The following is a 16,933-nucleotide window of genomic DNA, read 5'->3' as shown; positions in this document are numbered from 1 at the left end:
GCTCGATCTATCTCGTCTCATTTACAACCCTATCCACAACTATAAATAGAGTACTATAATCCAATTTATGAGTTTAAAACATGAAATATCAATATAATAATAAATAAACGCCATTTCAATCAGTTAAAGTGATGCCAAATCCAAATATAGGCAAAATATAAACAAAAATAACATACCAAATGATTGATAACATGTCAAAGATGGGAAAAAAACGTATCATAAAACTAGTGCTATTAAAAACTAAAACACAAAAATATCAAATATGTAATATAAAAAATAAAAAAATATAAACTATCAACTGTCGATACTAAAACTGATATTGTAAGCTGTTAGTTAAAGAAAAAAATGACACATAATTGTAATTCTAACAAATAGTTTTTGTAGTATTAGTTCATGCAAGATTTGCATAGCGTAGTTATGCGTAACTAAATGTTCAGTATGGTAATATTGGACAGTCCATGGAAGATGATCATATAACATATATTATATACTCTCTCTCAAAATTATAAATAATACATAATAATGTTTTAATTTCACTCTTAAAACTAAAAATTCTCAAATTTAATTGGTTAAAAGAAGGGAGTGCTATTTTTCATAAAAAATACGGGTTTAAACAGATGCATTTATAGATAAAAATATATAAATAAATATTACTTATAATCATTTCAAATTATTAAAAAAAATATAAATTAAATAATAGTCAACGTAACATTTTAGATAAGCAATGAAAATTAAAAATAATAATAAGATAATGATCACCCGTACAGTTTACTCTTAAAAATAATAATAAGATTAGGCAGGTTTCCATAAGTTTTCATCAATCCCCTATGTCAAACGTACACGTAAAGGCCGTTAACATACTTATGGTTAAATCAAAAGGAAAACAATATTAGTTGGCATAAAAATGGGGTTACAACTAGAGGAAAGTATGAGAGGGACTTGGGGGCACATTGCCTTATATATTTAGGGTTTTAAAAGAGGAAAGATTAACATTTTATAAATATATATTAATTATAACATAATTATACATAAATTTATTTATAACATTAATTAAATTATATTAATTTTATAAAATATTTATCATCTCTATTACAAAACTAAAAAGAAATTTAAATAACAAAATCGATTAATTATAACATAAATGATAATATATTTATAAAAATGTATACGTATACTACACGTTTAATATCCAACTATCAATTTTGTTTCGTTTTAGTCACTCAATAATTTTTTAAAGAAATCATACTTAATGTTACGCTTTAGTTTTATTTTGGTCACACACATATAAAATATTAATAGAACTGCTAACGTGACATTTTTATAACTTTTTCAAAGATAATGTAACATTATCTTATGGTGACACGTCATCGTCGTCAATAATTTTTTTGTTGCCCTCTCGGTACCCTAGTGCTTCACCCCGACTAATTGGAACCGACCAGTGTCACATACCTAGATTTGGTGGGTGAGTTTCCCGACAGAGATTTGTTGCATACACAATACTTTGAACTTGAGACACACTTAAGCAATACCAAACTGCTTACCACTTGAACCAACCCCCGTTTGTAGCATCATCCTTAATTTTTTAACTGTAAGTGATAGAAAATAAAACCAAGACTAAACATAAAGTATAATTTAAAAAAAAATAGTTGAATGATCAAAATAAAATAAAATTAATAGTTATGGTACTAAATATTCAGTTTACTCAAAATATATTTACAGCCTACACTAAAGATATTGAATGGAACGTAGAAACCAAGGTGTTGTTTGTTCCCAACAAACCTTACAGTAAGTGACGTCGTCTCTAAGCAAAACTCTCTTAGATTAAACCGTCCCCACTTCTAAGCACCTCCGTAAGGGTAGGAAGACAATAAATAAACGAAGGGTATCATCAATTTATTTATTTTTATTTTCAATTTATTCATAAAAACATAAAATATTTTCATTTAGTTTTAAAATATATATTGTTAAAGAAAACCATTTTACTATAAATTGATAGTAGGTTTTGATAGGAATTAAACGATCTCAATGATAAAAAAATTATTATTATTTTTTAAGATATTAAGTTAAAGCATCATAAATACTAAAAGTATGAATTTTCGATATCAACTAATTAAAAATTATCTTTTAACAAATATTTTATTATAATTATAAGTATTAATAAAAAACTAATAATACAACAAACCACCTACTACTGTAATAAGCCAAGAGCCGAGCTGCAGAACCGGGGAAAACCCTTAAACTAGGTCGCACTTCGTGGATCCAACGTGGCTTTCGAGGCTGAGTTGAGTTTTACCTGATCACTACGCGACAAACTCGCTTTGTCCTTTTAAATAGCTTTTGCTGTCTTCTTCTATTCCATTCCTCTTTGGAGAATTCGTACAATCGCAGTGTTTCCATGCAACGTCCTTCCCCTCCTTCAATTTCCTTTTATTCTTAATTTATTGGATTTTCTTTCATAGATGGATTTTAATATTTAAATATATTTTATTTAAAAAAAATCTTAAATTTTAGATAAAATACACAAATAGTTTTTCGAGTATAGGACGTTATTTTGTTTAGTCATTTGACTATTAAAATTTATAAAATTATCATATGACTATTCATTATATTCTAAACTTGTCATTTTCCTTTTAAAAAATAATTGTCTGAGTTTGAAGTTAATATGCTGATTGTGATATAATAATCGTTTGAGATTATGAGATCGGATTTTATTATATCTCAGTCAATAAGTTAATGTCCAACTCAAATTATCGTTCATTTTTTAACAAAAAAATAAGTTTATAACATAATGAATAGTCGATTGATCATTTTATAACTTTTAATAGTCGGAGACTCAACAAAACAACACCCTATAGTTAGGGACTATTTTATAACTTTTAATAGTCGATGAATTCAACAAAATAATTTCTTATAGTCGAGAGATCATTTATTAGTTTACTCTAAATTTTAACTCTACACATTAAATCTTAAATCTTATACCCTAAAATTCAATATTTGAGGTTTGGACCTTAAATAATATTTACCTTCAATTTTACTTGGAACTTCTGATCTCTGCCTGCTTCTGTGATTGGTAATAAAATGCTAATAGAGATGATAAAAACAAATAAATATCTACATTTGAATTTTGAATAAATATTTAAAAATTTGAATATTTTATCAGACTTTATAATTAAACTATTTTCAAAATAAATATTCAATATATATGAGTATGGACAACTGAATTATTATTCATAAAATGATATTTAATAATGAATTTAAATATGTATATACACAAAAAAGTAAAGCAGATTCCTATAATAAAATATTGAAAAAAAATTCTAATTCATTGGATGATAATTACCCATTATATAATCGTTCGGATATTATCTGAATTTAAAAGATATTAATAGAATAACACATAAGTATGCGATTTATTATTATCCCTAGTCCATACTTTATTGTCACAGTTTTTAATACAACATCAATTCAGTTAAAAATATTTATGCTGATTGTTACTCGTAAAATTTATTCTGGCAAGTGAAGGTAGTATTTGAATGACCTGTATTAAGAAATATGCGTTGAAGGGTGAGGATTGCAGGTATGATGCCTGCAAGCCTCACTTCGGTTGAACCATGAGGAAGTTGACGAAGTTAAAGGTTGAAGCCGAGAACTTGTTTACCGGGGTGTGAACTGGTCCTTAGTTAATACTAATAGTAGACTCAAACCTTGTTAGTTAAGTCCAAGATCTATTTTTCAAAGAGTATCTCTATTAATTTTTAACGATCGGTAATAAACATAAAATAAATAAGGGTTTTTTATTTATTTAAAATAAATAAATAATTATTTTTAATATTTTTTTTAAAATACACTTTTTTTTAAAAAATAAAAAAATAGCTCAAAATTTCAATACACATGGGTATCCAAATTCCAAGGAGAAAACCAGCGGACAATGATGGTTAGGTGGCTAGTTACCAAACAACCAGCTATTCTCTTTGCATTTTGAATCATTGAAAGAAACAAAAGCTCAAACCTGGGACTCACAGAGATCAAAGCCAAAGACGAATTTGATATTTGTCTCTCATCCTTCTTAAGAATCTCCGTTCTCTTCCCTTCTCTTCGTTTATTGGACAGTTGTTTTCTTTGTTTTATACCAAAAAAAGAACAACACTTTACCACTCTTTCTTATTATTTATTCCTCACTTGTTGCTGCCAATACCAGATAGCTTTCTCTCATTTCACTTGTTTCTGTTATTTTATCCGAGGAACAATGGCTTTCTCTTCTCTCATCAGATCCACTGCCGCCGCCGCCGCTCCTCTCGTCGAAGTCTCCGCCCGCTCTGACGTCTTTCTCTCACCCTCTGATCGCCTCAAGGTCTTTCACTTTCCCCCGATTACCTCAAATAGATCTTTTTTTTTTGTTTTAAAGGAAACAAAAGAAAGACTGAGCTAAAGCTAAGCTGAACGAGTATTAAGAATTGATTTATCTTTGTGATCCATGTTTCTATTTAGTTAAGAGGTGCAGATATTGATTTTTTTAGTCACGCTTAGTTTGTTTGATTGATGAGAAAACAATAAAACATTGTTTGATTTTAATTAATTTTAATTCTGAACGTGATCGTGTTGAATAAATTATTGGTAGTAAGTTGAATGATCATGCCTGTGCAGGTTTCAAGCATTGGTTTTGGTGGGAATCTCAATTCCAGTTTTGGTGTTGCAGTTTCAACTAGGTCTTCTCCACTGCAGTTAATTTATTCTACATTGGCTTTTCAATATTTTCTTCATTGTGCAAAATTTTGGCCTTTTGTTGGCATGTTTTAAGAAAATATTCATCTGTTTAGGAAATGCTACTCAAGGAGTATACAACCCATCAAAGCCGTTGCTACTGAAATTCCTCCCACAGTTCCAAGTAAGTGTTCTATATACTAATGAAGGGTAGAAAGAAAAAAAAGAAGCTTAGTTATTTGTGTTCAAACCTGTATGTTCTGATCCTCTGCTTTTGACTTATTTCTAATTTGTCTAGGATCACGGAATAGCGGCAACACAAAGATTGGAATCAATGGTACGTTCCCTTATTTGGATTATGCCTTTATTTTATTTTATAATTGTATCTATCTTAATCAGGTTGTTTCATTAATCTTCAAAGAAAATGATTTTACCTTCAATTAGCTTGCGCATTTAAGTTGATGCAATTATTATTGCAGATACAAAGAATTAGTTTCCTAGGCTTAATTTATTATGGAAGGGAGGATGGGGATTTGGGCACATTTGAAAAAAAAATGTTTACAGAACTGCAGTTCATATATGCTATTATAGTATGTATGATTGGAAAGTTTCATAAGTAACATATGCGCAAATTGAAACCCCTTCGATGTTAACACTATTTAGATTCTTTACAGTTTATAATATTATTAAGTTTTATGCTTTCAATCACTCATTTTTCATAATGAACCTTCACAGGTTTTGGTCGGATTGGAAGGTTGGTCTTACGAGTAGCAATTGTAAGGGATGATATCGATGTAGTAGCTGTCAATGATCCATTTATTGATGCTAAGTACATGGTAAGCTTGTCTAGTTTCACTTGTTGGTTCGATCTAAAGTTTCATTCAAGGTATATTTCTTTCATGAATCAAGAAAGCCAGTATTGCACTGTTTTTTTACCTGAACTATTACATACAATATCACTTTGATTTGTTTTACTGTATGGATTTACCGCATTTTTAATGCAATATGGAAACAAAGAGAAAAATGATTTGAAAATAAATTACGTATTAAGAATTTAAGGAAATGCTATACAATCACTCTTCCTCCACACATACACTCAACTACTACTAAATGGTGGCTGACCCCTTTGCGGAATTAAGAACTGAGTATTTCGATTTATTATTAGAACAGTGATCACCGGCTGGTACAGCCAGAACCAGTGCAGAACCAACTTCCATGGTATTAATACTGGTTTTACCACGTGTTTAGATTTCTTACTCGTCAATTGCCTTTTGTATTGGATTTATACATTCAACTTTATTCTATCCAATTTGGACAACTGGAAACATTTTGAGCCCAGATATTAGCATACTCTATCTTGCTTCTACCTTTCTTTCCTTTTTCCTGTAACAAAGCCGTTTCATCTTTCTTTTTCTAGAACCTTTATTACCTCGTCTCTAGTTGTAGAGTTGTTGCCCGCCACGAGAGACCATCCCTGACAGGTTTTACACAGATATCCCATACCATTGTCTGTGTTGTATTGCGTGATCATAAATGACTAGTCCGAGCAGAAAAGGTCAATAAAAGCTAAATTTCTACGACTTTTTCCAAGTTAAGTTGGACACCTAGATTTTAACTAGTGAGAGAGCTAACTATTACTAATTTTGTGTTATAACCCTTTCACTAAAGGTTAGCTATTTGTAGTTTTTATCACTTTCTTTGAAGGCTAGCTTCCATTTTGTGGTGTCCTTGGACGATAATAGCCCCATATCATGTCTGAATACGTGCTGGACACAAATATCTAAAGAAAAAGAGTCGGGGCAACATAGGTTCAGGATCTGCACATTTTGAATCTTTGCGTGGGAATTGGAATTTTTAGGCTTCTGTTTGAGTTATGATATTTCTCCTGGTGTCACAATGAAAGCAACTTTATGTCTACCATAAATGATCAATACTCATTATTATCATTATGCTTATTCTGTCTCTGTAGCTTGGGGTGTTGGATGGGTGGTTATTGTTTGGGCTAAAGGTTCTTTTTCTTTGGCTATTCTGTTCAGTACATACCAGGATAACTGCCCTTATTATTCTTCTGGTCATCAGAAATTGTTGCAATTTACTAATATTTTTATTAAATTCAGGCTTACATGCTTAAATACGATTCTACTCATGGAGGCTTTAAGGGAACCATCAAAGTTGTGGATGAATCCACTCTGGAAATTAATGGCAAGCAAATAAAGGTTGTAAGCAAAAGGTATTATTCTTAGTACTTTTCCTTTAATGATCTATTGGAATTAGCTTATCTACGAATTGCAACATAGAATCATGTAATTTGATTTTATTAAAAAACTAGTGATTTACTATTAAATCATCTCAACTTGAGCTAACATTTAAACAATATCGACTAGGGACCCTGCAGAGATCCCTTGGGGTGATTATGGGGCTGAGTTTGTTGTCGAGTCATCTGGTGTTTTTACAACATTAGCTAAGGCCTCGGCTCATTTGAAGGTTAGTTCTCTAAGGTCTTTGATTCCCCCCCCCCCCCCGTTTTGCATGACCACATTAATAGAAACACATTACAAGCACATTTGTGAGTGCATGCATTTTGTAAAATGCTCCAAATTTAACTTTAGTGAACCTGTCCTGCAGGGTGGTGCCAAGAAAGTTGTAATTTCAGCTCCATCAGCTGATGCGCCTATGTTTGTGGTGGGAGTAAATGAGAAGACCTACAAGCCAAGCATGGACATAGTGTCTAATGCTAGTTGCACTACCAATTGTCTTGCTCCTCTTGCCAAGGTCTACTTGCATCCTCAGATTTTAAGCTTTATTTTTCCATCGTTAAATGTTAATGGTCACAAGTCACGTGGTAAAGTACGGAAAATTGTGTTTTTTTGGTAAGATTCTGCTTTTGTTTGTTTTGTGTTCATGGTGGTTGACAATTACGTATGCCTGCATTTGACATTATTCCTTTGTTGAGGGTAGACAATTCCATCTTCCTGTTTTAAGTTCAAGGCGGATGGTATAAATTTTTCTTTTTGGCAATTTTCCTTGGTTTTTGTGGTAACATGTTGCAGGTGGTTCATGAGGAATTTGGTATTGTTGAGGGTTTAATGACAACTGTCCATGCAACTACAGGTATCCGGTTATCATGTGCCCCTCATTCATTAGATAACTCGTGATGTTGCATTGTTATGATAACATGGTAGTTTATAAAATCCAGCAACACAAAAGACGGTCGATGGCCCTTCAATGAAGGATTGGCGAGGTGGTCGAGGAGCTGGGCAAAATATCATCCCTAGTTCAACTGGTGCTGCAAAGGTATGAGACGATATAAATGACCAGATTTATAATTCCAGCACAGTTTTTCTGAAACAAAACTTTAATTGTAATTTTCCTTGTAGGCTGTGGGAAAAGTTCTTCCAGAACTCAATGGAAAGCTTACTGGAATGGCATTCCGTGTCCCTACATCCAATGTTTCTGTTGTTGATCTAACTTGCCGACTTCAAAAGAGTGCCTCTTATGAAGATGTCAAAGCAGCCATAAAGTGGGGTTTCTAACTTGTGGCTGGAGTATCCTCCGTGTTCACATCTCTATTTTGTTTTTGTTTTTTCTTTTCTGCTAACTGCTTGATTATATATCACATTTACCGAGATTCTTTTATCTTTTTATTATAGGTATGCTGCAGAGGGTCCACTTAAAGGCATTCTTGGATACACAGACGAGGATGTTGTCTCAAATGATTTTGTTGGTGATTCGAGGTATTTTGTCATTTTCTATCTATTGTACACACCCATCCCACATATGCCTTCTGTTGTGATGTAACACGAGACGTAAAGGCCTATTACAATTGAGTAATAATGCTCGCTTATATACCAGAACCAATGCTAAGTTCGATTATCTAGGATTGCTGTATTTCAAGGCTTCTATGTTTGCTTCATTTAGATTTTGCTATCGGAACATAATGGAATTAAATGTGTTTTTTCCTTCTTAATTGATGATGGCATTTAAGGTCGTAACGAGTTTATCTTGTAACAGGTCAAGTATATTTGATGCAAAAGCTGGAATAGGGCTGAGTGCTTCGTTCATGAAGCTTGTTTCATGGTACGACAACGAGTGGGGTTACAGGTACGATTTCCTCTCTCATTCAGTCATCCAAACCTTTCATTACTCGCGTGCACGTCACGTGCAGCCACACGGATACACAGACACACCAGACTGATGCATATATTCGGATAATTGTTCTGTATTTGAAAAACAAATCAGCTTGTCTAACAGTTTCCAAAATTTTATTGCAGCAATCGGGTTCTTGACCTAGTAGAGCACATTTCACTGGTGTTAGCAACGCACGACTAATTATATGGGGAGGGAAGATGTTACTGAGCATGCTAGAAGTTTGTTTTGGAGAATACACAATTTCCACAATAATTGAACAGAATTGTTTGTTCTTCTTTTTTCTTTTTTATTGCTTGTCCATGTAAGAGTTGAGCAGCCCATAATACGAGTCTGAAACAATGAAAAATACGAGTCTGCAACATGGTTGAAGTAGCATCTTTTAGCTTTATCTTTGTCAAAGGGTTGTATCTTTTATTTTAAATTCCAAGGAAAATTATACAATCATTCTTCCTACACACGTGCACTCAACTCCATCTACTTTTAAATGGTAGGATGGTCCCTTATTTATAATCAAATTATTTTGATTATATAGATTTTAAATGTAAAATACTCATCAATACATTTCACAAATATAATCCATCATTGAAAAATACAAAATAAATAAATATATGAATCATTCTATACATTAATATTACTTATTAGCTTTCACTTATTTAAAATTCAAAGATTATTGATTTGAAATAATATTTAACGATTCAATGATTTGTTTGTAATAATATTTTAATTGAATGATTAAATTGTAATTTTTTTTAAAAAAAATTATAATTATTTGTAACTTGACTAATAATTGAGTGATCTAGAATGTAGTTTACCATAAATGATTTATATATTTTTTGAATTGTCTAGAGTGATTATAATGTATTATTTGTTCAGAATTTTCTTAATCAGTTGATAATATACACACACTCTTGTAGGTGTATTTGCTCAAATCCCGATTATCTAAGAATACTAACATTCTATTTTATCACTAATATCACTCAATGAATTCATCCTAAACAATTTATATATAAACCCATTAATCTAAGGTTTATAAATTAGAAATAATGACGAACTACAATAGCAAGTATCCTATGTAACTTGAAAAAAAATCTCATGATTTTATCTTAAAAAAATTCTCAAATTGTCTTTTAGTGGTAAAAAGAAATGTTGTTTTTTCTAGAAATAATGGGTTCAATCCATAATGTTTGTAGAATATATATAAATTGTCAATTAATTAAGAAAATTTTAAATAAATGTTACTGTATAATTGATTCAGACTATTAAAAAAATCATTGTAGATTTATATATTTTTTTATTTCTATAAAGATCGCAATGATTTGAATATGGTTCAGTGACCTATGATGTAATTTACCTTAAAACATGCTTAAACTGAATTGCGATCAGGTCCAGCCCAAGTCATAGACAGAAGAGAAAATGAAGGGATATTTAGGTAATTCAGATAACACAGGCAATATAGATATAGCATAAAGCCCTAGCTCCCTTGAAATCTTTTATATATTGGATTCTTTCCTCTCCGACCGCAGCAAGCATATTTCGCAAACAGGAAGAGGCGATCTCCGCCGTAGCAGAGAAATAAATCGAGACAATGGAAGCAGCTAGAACTGTTAAAGACGTTTCCCCTCATGACTTCGTCAAAGCTTACGCCGCCCATCTCAAGCGTTCCGGCAAGGTATTTTTTCACTATCTTCTCCATTTAAAGATGTAATTAAGTTCTTTCCTTAGTCTGTGATTCTGGATCTGCTATGTATCTTTGTTTTTTTTTTCCTGAAGATTGAAGTTTTTTTTCTTCAAATCTTTCTTTGTTCTTAAGATCGAGCTCCCTCCGTGGACTGACATTGCCAAGACTGGTAAACTGAAGGAGCTTCCTCCTTACGACCCTGATTGGTATTATATTAGAGCCGGTATGTAGATTTATAGCTTACTTTATCGGCCGACGCTAATGCGGTATTGTATGCGCATTCTATATGAAAGTTATATCCTGCTGCTTTGTAGCTTCCATGGCAAGGAAGATATACTTGAGGGGAGGTCTTGGTGTTGGTGCCTTTAGGAGGATTTATGGAGGGGCTAAGAGAAACGGGAGTCGCCCACGTCATTTCTGCAAGAGCAGTGGATCCGTTGCGCGCCACATTCTTCAGCAATTGCAGAATGTGAATATCATCGATATCGATCCTAAAGGGCGAGTTTTCTTTACTACCGTCTTTTTTGTTTGCAATGATCATCTGATTGCTACTGCAATTAATCATATGTTTGTATTATGATAGTTGGTCATGCCTAACAGCGAGTTTAAATGGGAAATCAATTTTGCTTGCAGAATCATTCCTTATTCGAATAGATACACACATACGTCTACCCTAATTTATCTTTTCAATTTTCTTACCAAATTGTGCACAATGTCTGACCTGTATTTTGACATGGTAGAGTGATACTATCATATGAACACATTAAACTTGTCATATTAGATGCATACTTGTATTGAACATTCACCTCCCGAGTGCAAGTAATATAGTAACTATAGATTTTGAAAAGTAGATCCTTTCTTAAGGAGAAACAAATGCATCAGACAATAAATTATCCGTAGTCAGTCATTGCCTTTTAGGCTGTTAGCTGTTTTTGTACTTAATAAGATGAACTGAAGTTCATGTGGTGTATCAGTGGAAGGAGAATCACATCAAACGGCCAGCGTGATCTGGACCAGGTAGCTGGAAGGATTGCAGTTGCCATCTGAGAAATTTTAAGAGAGCTGTTGTTGGAGGATTTGTTGAATCAATTTTCGTCTTCATTTGTACAAGTAGGGTGTGTTAAGCTTGATCATGGTGAACTTCTGAATTCCAATGAAAATTTGTACTACATGTTTTGTTTTCATTCGCACTGGATTGTCCGGCATTAAAACCTTAGTTCTGATGCAATTTTGTGTTTTAAAGGTCTTTTTTATATTTACTTTATGTTTATGTTCAGAAGTTACACAATTGAATTAAATATATACGTATGTAGAGTATTTATAATCTATTGTCGAGATTTTTTAAAAATTGGTTCAATATTTCCCCATATCAAATTAGCATTTGAATTTGATTTTTTTTCTTCTTTCAAATCGATTTATGTTTTGATATAGTATCTCAACAGCCAATCATTACTACAATTTGAGAAGTTTTTCAGGTTTAGGTATCAATTTGAGACTTCTTTTTTCATTTGAGTTAAAAAAATGATATTATTATTGATACTTGCTTGAAAGTTTGATTATCAACTAAAATTGAGTTTTCAATTCTAAAACATTTTAAACAGATAAATTTCAATGATTAAAAATATAATTGAAGTTATATTATATATAATGACAAAATTGAATAAATTATTTTCAAATAATTTTATATTTTCTCAATCAAACATTGTGATTTATATTTTAGTGAAATAAATCCAATAATACAATGTAACATTGTTGTAGTTCTATTCTTAGATATAATCTTACATTTTGTGAATCAATCATATTTTTTTATATAAAAATAAACTAAATATCAATCGAGGAAAATAATACCCAAATTCATATACCAATTTATATAACAAAGCTTTACATATTAGTATATTGTTTTGTGTATTTTTTTACCTTTTGTTTTACGTATGTTTGGCACATTAATTTAATTTTAATTATTTTCTATGTAACATTCATATGACGCCTTATATCAGTTTATGTTTTTATATTTATTCATCTGTTACCTTTTTTTAATGTTAAAAGCATTATAAACTTTTTTAATCATTAACATCGCACGCACGTCTTATAAACATTGCAACCACACCTTATAAATGTAGTTGCTCAAATTCAAAATAACATTCTCTTTAATAATCAAACAGTAAATCTACATGATTTTTTTAATGTAGATTTCACTACATTTATGTACCTATGTTGTGTCACACTTCCTCAATTTTTTTTAATGTAGATTTCACTACATTTATGTACCTATGTTGTGTCACACTTCCTCTATTAATTAGAACTTTATCCATCTACGGAATAAAGTATCTTCGACCAATATCTAGAGAGCGAGAGAATAGATCATTTTTAATGGTAATCTTCATGTAATCGTAAATCATCATGAAAAATATAATTTCCAAGCCTCAAGAACGAAACCTAGAAGTTTAATTTAAAAGAAAATACGTATATAATGACAAAATATCAACAATCCCATGGAGTAAAAATGGGTACATTTTGTCAATCGAAGTTCATATAAAAACCACATGAGTTCTTCTGCATCATATTTTCAGAAGACCAAGACTTACCAACACAAACTATGCAGCAGCTTTCATCGTTTTTGGTTCCAATCAGTCATCGACTGGGCATTTGAATTGATTCCGTTCTCGTTCAAGTATTCCACAAATTCGTCTATGAGATACGGCCATGCGCCTTCAGCATCGTAATTTGATAGTGAAGGGTCAATTGTCTGAATCGCAATGTCACATTAAAAGAATAGCCCATGCACTTGGTACACATGTTCAGTTACATCACATGCAGTTTTGACTCTCCGAAAAGGCATTCTCTGCAAATCCTTATCTCACTACTTCGGGAAAGGATTTCACTCGGCAATAAACTAATAGATTTAGTACGTTTAGCCTGGAACTATAAAACCTTACCCGATGACTTTCGGACTGTCTTTCTTGATTGACTACTTGAAAACTCTTCTGGAATTCGAACAACCATATTGTAGCTTTAGAATATTGACAATCCAGTCTCTTAGATCTATACCAATGTACATGACATACAACTCGAGTCTCTTGCGATATGGGGGTATTCGATATCGAGTCTTGACTCTTGAGTAACGGAACCATGCACGACACAATGGAGTTAGTGCAACATAGTCAGGCACCAGCACTAAGTTTTCTAATAAATTGCAGTTGATGACAAAATAAAGCTGATCCAAACGTATATGCAAACAGGATTATCTAAGAGATGGTGATATTGAAGATTTTATAACTTACCCTAGCAAACGCCAAAAGTTGAGGCCACGTGTCCCTAGAGATTGCTTTGTTATGTCGAGCCTGGTTCAAATGGCATCATGGCAACAACTGCAATTACAAAACAACTACAAGTAGAGATTGATGCAGAAGAAATGCAAGAGAAATAGTAAAATTTTATAATATCAGGGAAAACTTGAGCAGTTTTATGGAGCGTATCATCTATGCAAAAATTGCATCTTTTATAAAAGAAATAATATAAAAGCACAAGTTCCTGTCTTCTAAATTTTCGGCCAAAAGTTAATGATAAAGATATTCCTAGAATAACAACCATCTAAGAGATCAACTTAATTATAAGAAAGAATAGACCTTTGTAATTATGAGTTATCACCTTTTGCAGCAGAAATGTCACGTCTGTTCATAATTTAAAAATGAATATTATACCTTAGAATACCTAAAGAATAAAGTTCAATTTATTGCAGGTCAATTAAAAATGATTACTAGCAAATTAGTGACTACACTATTACGTAAAGAGCACAATATGTTCCAGAGGAACCTGTAAGAACCGGCACCAATGGTCCACCAATGGCCATTGCTTCTCAGCAAACAACAATTGCCACATACCAATTGCAGTATCCAATGCCAAAGATTTCTGACCCTGAGACAAACAATAAAACATTAATATTTGCATACAGCTTAAGTACCTATTATTATCTGGGCAATGCCTTTTTTCAGCGCAATGACATTCTAGTTGGAATTCTAAAAGCATCAAATCATCAATTTCAAAGTACACTTATTTTTTTTTGGGAACAATTTCTACCTAGGGAGAGGGGGAAAGGGGAATTTGCTACTAATGGATATTGAACCCACAACCTAGACGAGAGGGGAGGTGTCAGCTGAAAGCTTTTAACCACTTGTTCTAGAGATTGTTGACAAGTGCACATATTTTTCAAATATATAGCAGAGAAACAAAATGAAGCTGAAGGCCAAAGCTTTGACTTTTGTAACAACCAGAAACGGATCTAATACAGGAATAACCATGCCAAGATTCGGGAAGATAGCCTCTGACAAGAAAAAGAACACCATTCCAAAAAAAAATCTTCATGCTAACAAATTTGACCAAAACCATTCACTCAATTGTTGGCAAGCTCTCTCTCTCTCTCTCTCTGCCAAGACAAAATATACTACTAATCAAGGATGGTTGGCATGAAAGATGGTATACCTTTTCTTTTGCCCAGCCAAATGCAAAGTTGTATATCTCACCAAACTTTTCTGCAGTCAAAAGAAGCAAAAGATGAAAACAAGTGTGTATTACCAACAACACAATATGTTTACTATTATATGACCCCCAAAAAGGAAAATGTTTACTTTCAGAGTCACAGCATAATAACAAACCTAACCTATAAGAAGCTAAATGCAACATGTACGACAAGCGAAAATAATTTTAATTTGAACACTGATATTATACTCTATAAAGCATTGATCATACGTTCATCTTTAAGTTCAGAGCGCATGAATGGTATCCTCTCACGAAACTTTCCCAAAGAATCTATCCTGCCATGAAAATTGTATTTCTTTCAGCGCTATCTTCATAGTAGGTCAAATGTCCAACAATTCCATTTCAAATTAGAAAATTGTGAAAAACAGAAAAAATATAAATACTTACCCCAGTGCCTGCAACCCAGTGAAGAACTCTTGCTTGGAAAATTCACACATTGTAGAAGCCTTCATGTGCAATGAAAGAACTAACTGCAATTTACTGCATTATTAGCATGGCTGTCCACAAAATATTGGAATCAGATAGGAACAATTTGTAAATATAAATTGGCATCTTGTCAAACCTCCTACAAGGTTACAACTATTTATGATGATATCTTTCTAGTTTTAGTACAACATATATTCTCAAATTCTCAAAACCTATAGTCATTTTCATCAGTCATTACCATAAGAGATTGAGCTAGCCAGAAGTGGTGAGTGAAAATTCAGAATCCTACAATTCTTCTACCTCATTAGCTTTTGTTAAAGCTAAGACCTTGTTCTCACAAACTCTAAACAGAAAGCCATTTAAGTTAAACCCGGTACTTGAAAAGATAATTTATAAAGAATTTTATCACCATCTGTCAAGACTACTACAACTATATCTGTAAATTTTGATGCGGTCAATGCACACATGCAGTGTAAAAGATAAGTGGCAAAGAGACAAAGTAACCAAGAACTTCTGCCAAATTCCAAAACCTTTGTTAAAACTTTGGAACCTTGACAAAATGTAAGCTAAAGCAGATAATATACATGCAGAATCATAATATTGTTTTTCTTCATATGAATGCCTTTTATCACAAATGGTTGTGCTTTGGGATGCAGACATACCATAACAATATCTTGAGAATCCACCTGTCAGGGAAAAAAAGGTTCCCACATCATCAAATTTTGAAATAAACATAATTTTATCTACATTTGAAATAATAGAAAAGCAAAGCAAATGGGTCAGAATGTCACATCAAAGCTTAATTGATAAAAAAAGCTACCCGAATCTCATTGCATAGAAGAGTAATACCATCAGTCAGTATCATAACTGTGTAGGGATCTGAACAAAACATTTAAGTGTTCTTATGAAAGGAATCATACAGGGTAATACATAAATGAAAAGTAGCAGATAATGACTTCATGGATTTCACAAAACCAAAATAAGAATATATCAATATCTCCAATAAACAAGAGAAATTCATCAGTATTCTCTGTTAATCTTGCATCTACAGGACTAAAACATAACCAAAAATACGGCAAACCTCTATTCGCACATTTATAGTATTATCTATATTTTAATGGCACTAAAGAAAGGCATATAGAGTGTACAAAGTGCAAATTGGGAAGAGAAAAAAAAAAGATTAAAAAAACCACTCTTGCCTTTATATCTGTTATAAAGCTCTTCCATATGTCTAGTATCAGGATAACTTTTACTTTGTGGTTGGCTGTAGAAAAAATCAAAAGCTCCTTCAAGATGCCAATCACTGGCCTTCAAAGCTTGAAGAGCAGCTTTTTCACTGCAATTAAATAAAGAAATGAGTAAAATTCATGAATAATAGAACTGAAAGTGAGAGCATCACTAACGCATTATTTCAAACTACAGAATATGTTTAATCAAGTTTTT

General features: G+C 32.1%; 3 protein-coding genes and 1 long non-coding RNA gene across 7 annotated transcripts; 3 read left to right on the top strand and 1 right to left on the bottom strand.

Annotated features, from left to right (window-relative positions):
* Nucleotides 1-3,972: 3,972 nt before the first annotated feature.
* On the top strand, nucleotides 3,973-9,236 carry LOC120160269 (glyceraldehyde-3-phosphate dehydrogenase GAPCP2, chloroplastic-like). 4 transcript variants are annotated; one of them, XM_039170683.1, is made up of 15 exons: nucleotides 3,973-4,046; nucleotides 4,219-4,351; nucleotides 4,645-4,721; nucleotides 4,818-4,885; nucleotides 5,000-5,038; nucleotides 5,437-5,537; nucleotides 6,819-6,931; nucleotides 7,086-7,185; nucleotides 7,327-7,473; nucleotides 7,752-7,812; nucleotides 7,898-7,995; nucleotides 8,079-8,221; nucleotides 8,352-8,435; nucleotides 8,713-8,802; nucleotides 8,973-9,236. In XM_039170683.1, exons 2-15 carry the CDS (start codon nucleotides 4,247-4,249, stop codon nucleotides 9,028-9,030), a joined length of 1,284 nt encoding a protein of 427 aa, XP_039026614.1. In that variant the 5' UTR covers nucleotides 3,973-4,046; nucleotides 4,219-4,246; the 3' UTR covers nucleotides 9,031-9,236. The 4 variants fall into 4 exon arrangements, with proteins under 4 accessions (XP_039026614.1, XP_039026616.1, XP_039026615.1 ...); XM_039170685.1 differs by lacking the exon at nucleotides 3,973-4,046 and having other exon boundaries at nucleotides 4,136-4,351; nucleotides 4,645-4,706; XM_039170684.1 differs by lacking the exon at nucleotides 3,973-4,046 and having other exon boundaries at nucleotides 4,136-4,351; nucleotides 4,645-4,718.
* A 1,088-nt stretch (nucleotides 9,237-10,324) lies between these two features.
* LOC120160766 (40S ribosomal protein S19-3-like) lies at nucleotides 10,325-11,593 on the top strand. The gene is made up of 4 exons (XM_039171118.1): nucleotides 10,325-10,519; nucleotides 10,661-10,751; nucleotides 10,843-11,026; nucleotides 11,503-11,593. Exons 1-4 carry the CDS (start codon nucleotides 10,436-10,438, stop codon nucleotides 11,573-11,575), a joined length of 432 nt encoding a protein of 143 aa, XP_039027049.1. The 5' UTR covers nucleotides 10,325-10,435; the 3' UTR covers nucleotides 11,576-11,593.
* A 1,411-nt stretch (nucleotides 11,594-13,004) lies between these two features.
* LOC120160467 (DCN1-like protein) lies at nucleotides 13,005-16,370 on the bottom strand. Its single transcript, XM_039170882.1, has 8 exons — nucleotides 16,311-16,370; nucleotides 16,153-16,176; nucleotides 15,452-15,534; nucleotides 15,275-15,339; nucleotides 15,008-15,057; nucleotides 14,342-14,443; nucleotides 13,810-13,869; nucleotides 13,005-13,274 (listed from the first exon to the last, which is right to left on the bottom strand). Exons 1-8 carry the CDS (start codon nucleotides 16,353-16,355, stop codon nucleotides 13,137-13,139), a joined length of 567 nt encoding a protein of 188 aa, XP_039026813.1. The 5' UTR covers nucleotides 16,356-16,370; the 3' UTR covers nucleotides 13,005-13,136.
* On the top strand, nucleotides 14,435-14,854 carry LOC120160468. Its single transcript, XR_005519436.1, has 2 exons — nucleotides 14,435-14,572; nucleotides 14,750-14,854. It is a non-coding gene; the product is annotated as an uncharacterized LOC120160468 (long non-coding RNA).
* Nucleotides 16,371-16,933: the final 563 nt, after the last annotated feature.

This window comes from Hibiscus syriacus, unplaced genomic scaffold (assembly GCF_006381635.1).
Source record: "Hibiscus syriacus cultivar Baekdansim isolate YM2019G1 unplaced genomic scaffold, ASM638163v2 tig00111392_pilon, whole genome shotgun sequence".
Lineage (NCBI taxonomy): Eukaryota > Viridiplantae > Streptophyta > Magnoliopsida > Malvales > Malvaceae > Hibiscus > Hibiscus syriacus.
This window is presented reverse-complemented; position numbering and strand designations above follow the sequence as displayed.

Bases quoted from the DNA above. Each gene is read 5' to 3' on its own strand.
- LOC120160269 (XM_039170683.1), top strand. From the start codon at position 4,247: ATGGCTTTCTCTTCTCTCATCAGATCCACTGCCGCCGCCGCCGCTCCT. The intron at 7,474-7,751 runs GTCTACTTGCAT...AACATGTTGCAG, and splicing joins GTCTTGCTCCTCTTGCCAAG to GTGGTTCATGAGGAATTTGG. The intron at 7,996-8,078 runs GTATGAGACGAT...TTTTCCTTGTAG, and splicing joins GTTCAACTGGTGCTGCAAAG to GCTGTGGGAAAAGTTCTTCC.
- LOC120160766 (XM_039171118.1), top strand. From the start codon at position 10,436: ATGGAAGCAGCTAGAACTGTTAAAGACGTTTCCCCTCATGACTTCGTC. The intron at 10,520-10,660 runs GTATTTTTTCAC...TTTGTTCTTAAG, and splicing joins ATCTCAAGCGTTCCGGCAAG to ATCGAGCTCCCTCCGTGGAC. The intron at 10,752-10,842 runs GTATGTAGATTT...GCTGCTTTGTAG, and splicing joins TTGGTATTATATTAGAGCCG to CTTCCATGGCAAGGAAGATA.
- LOC120160467 (XM_039170882.1), bottom strand. From the start codon at position 16,355: ATGATACTGACTGATGGTATTACTCTTCTATGCAATGAGATTCGG. The intron at 15,058-15,274 runs GTATGATCAATG...TTTTGACTGCAG, and splicing joins CTCTGAACTTAAAGATGAAC to AAAAGTTTGGTGAGATATAC. The intron at 13,275-13,809 runs GTAAGTTATAAA...ATTGCGATTCAG, and splicing joins AACTTTTGGCGTTTGCTAGG to ACAATTGACCCTTCACTATC.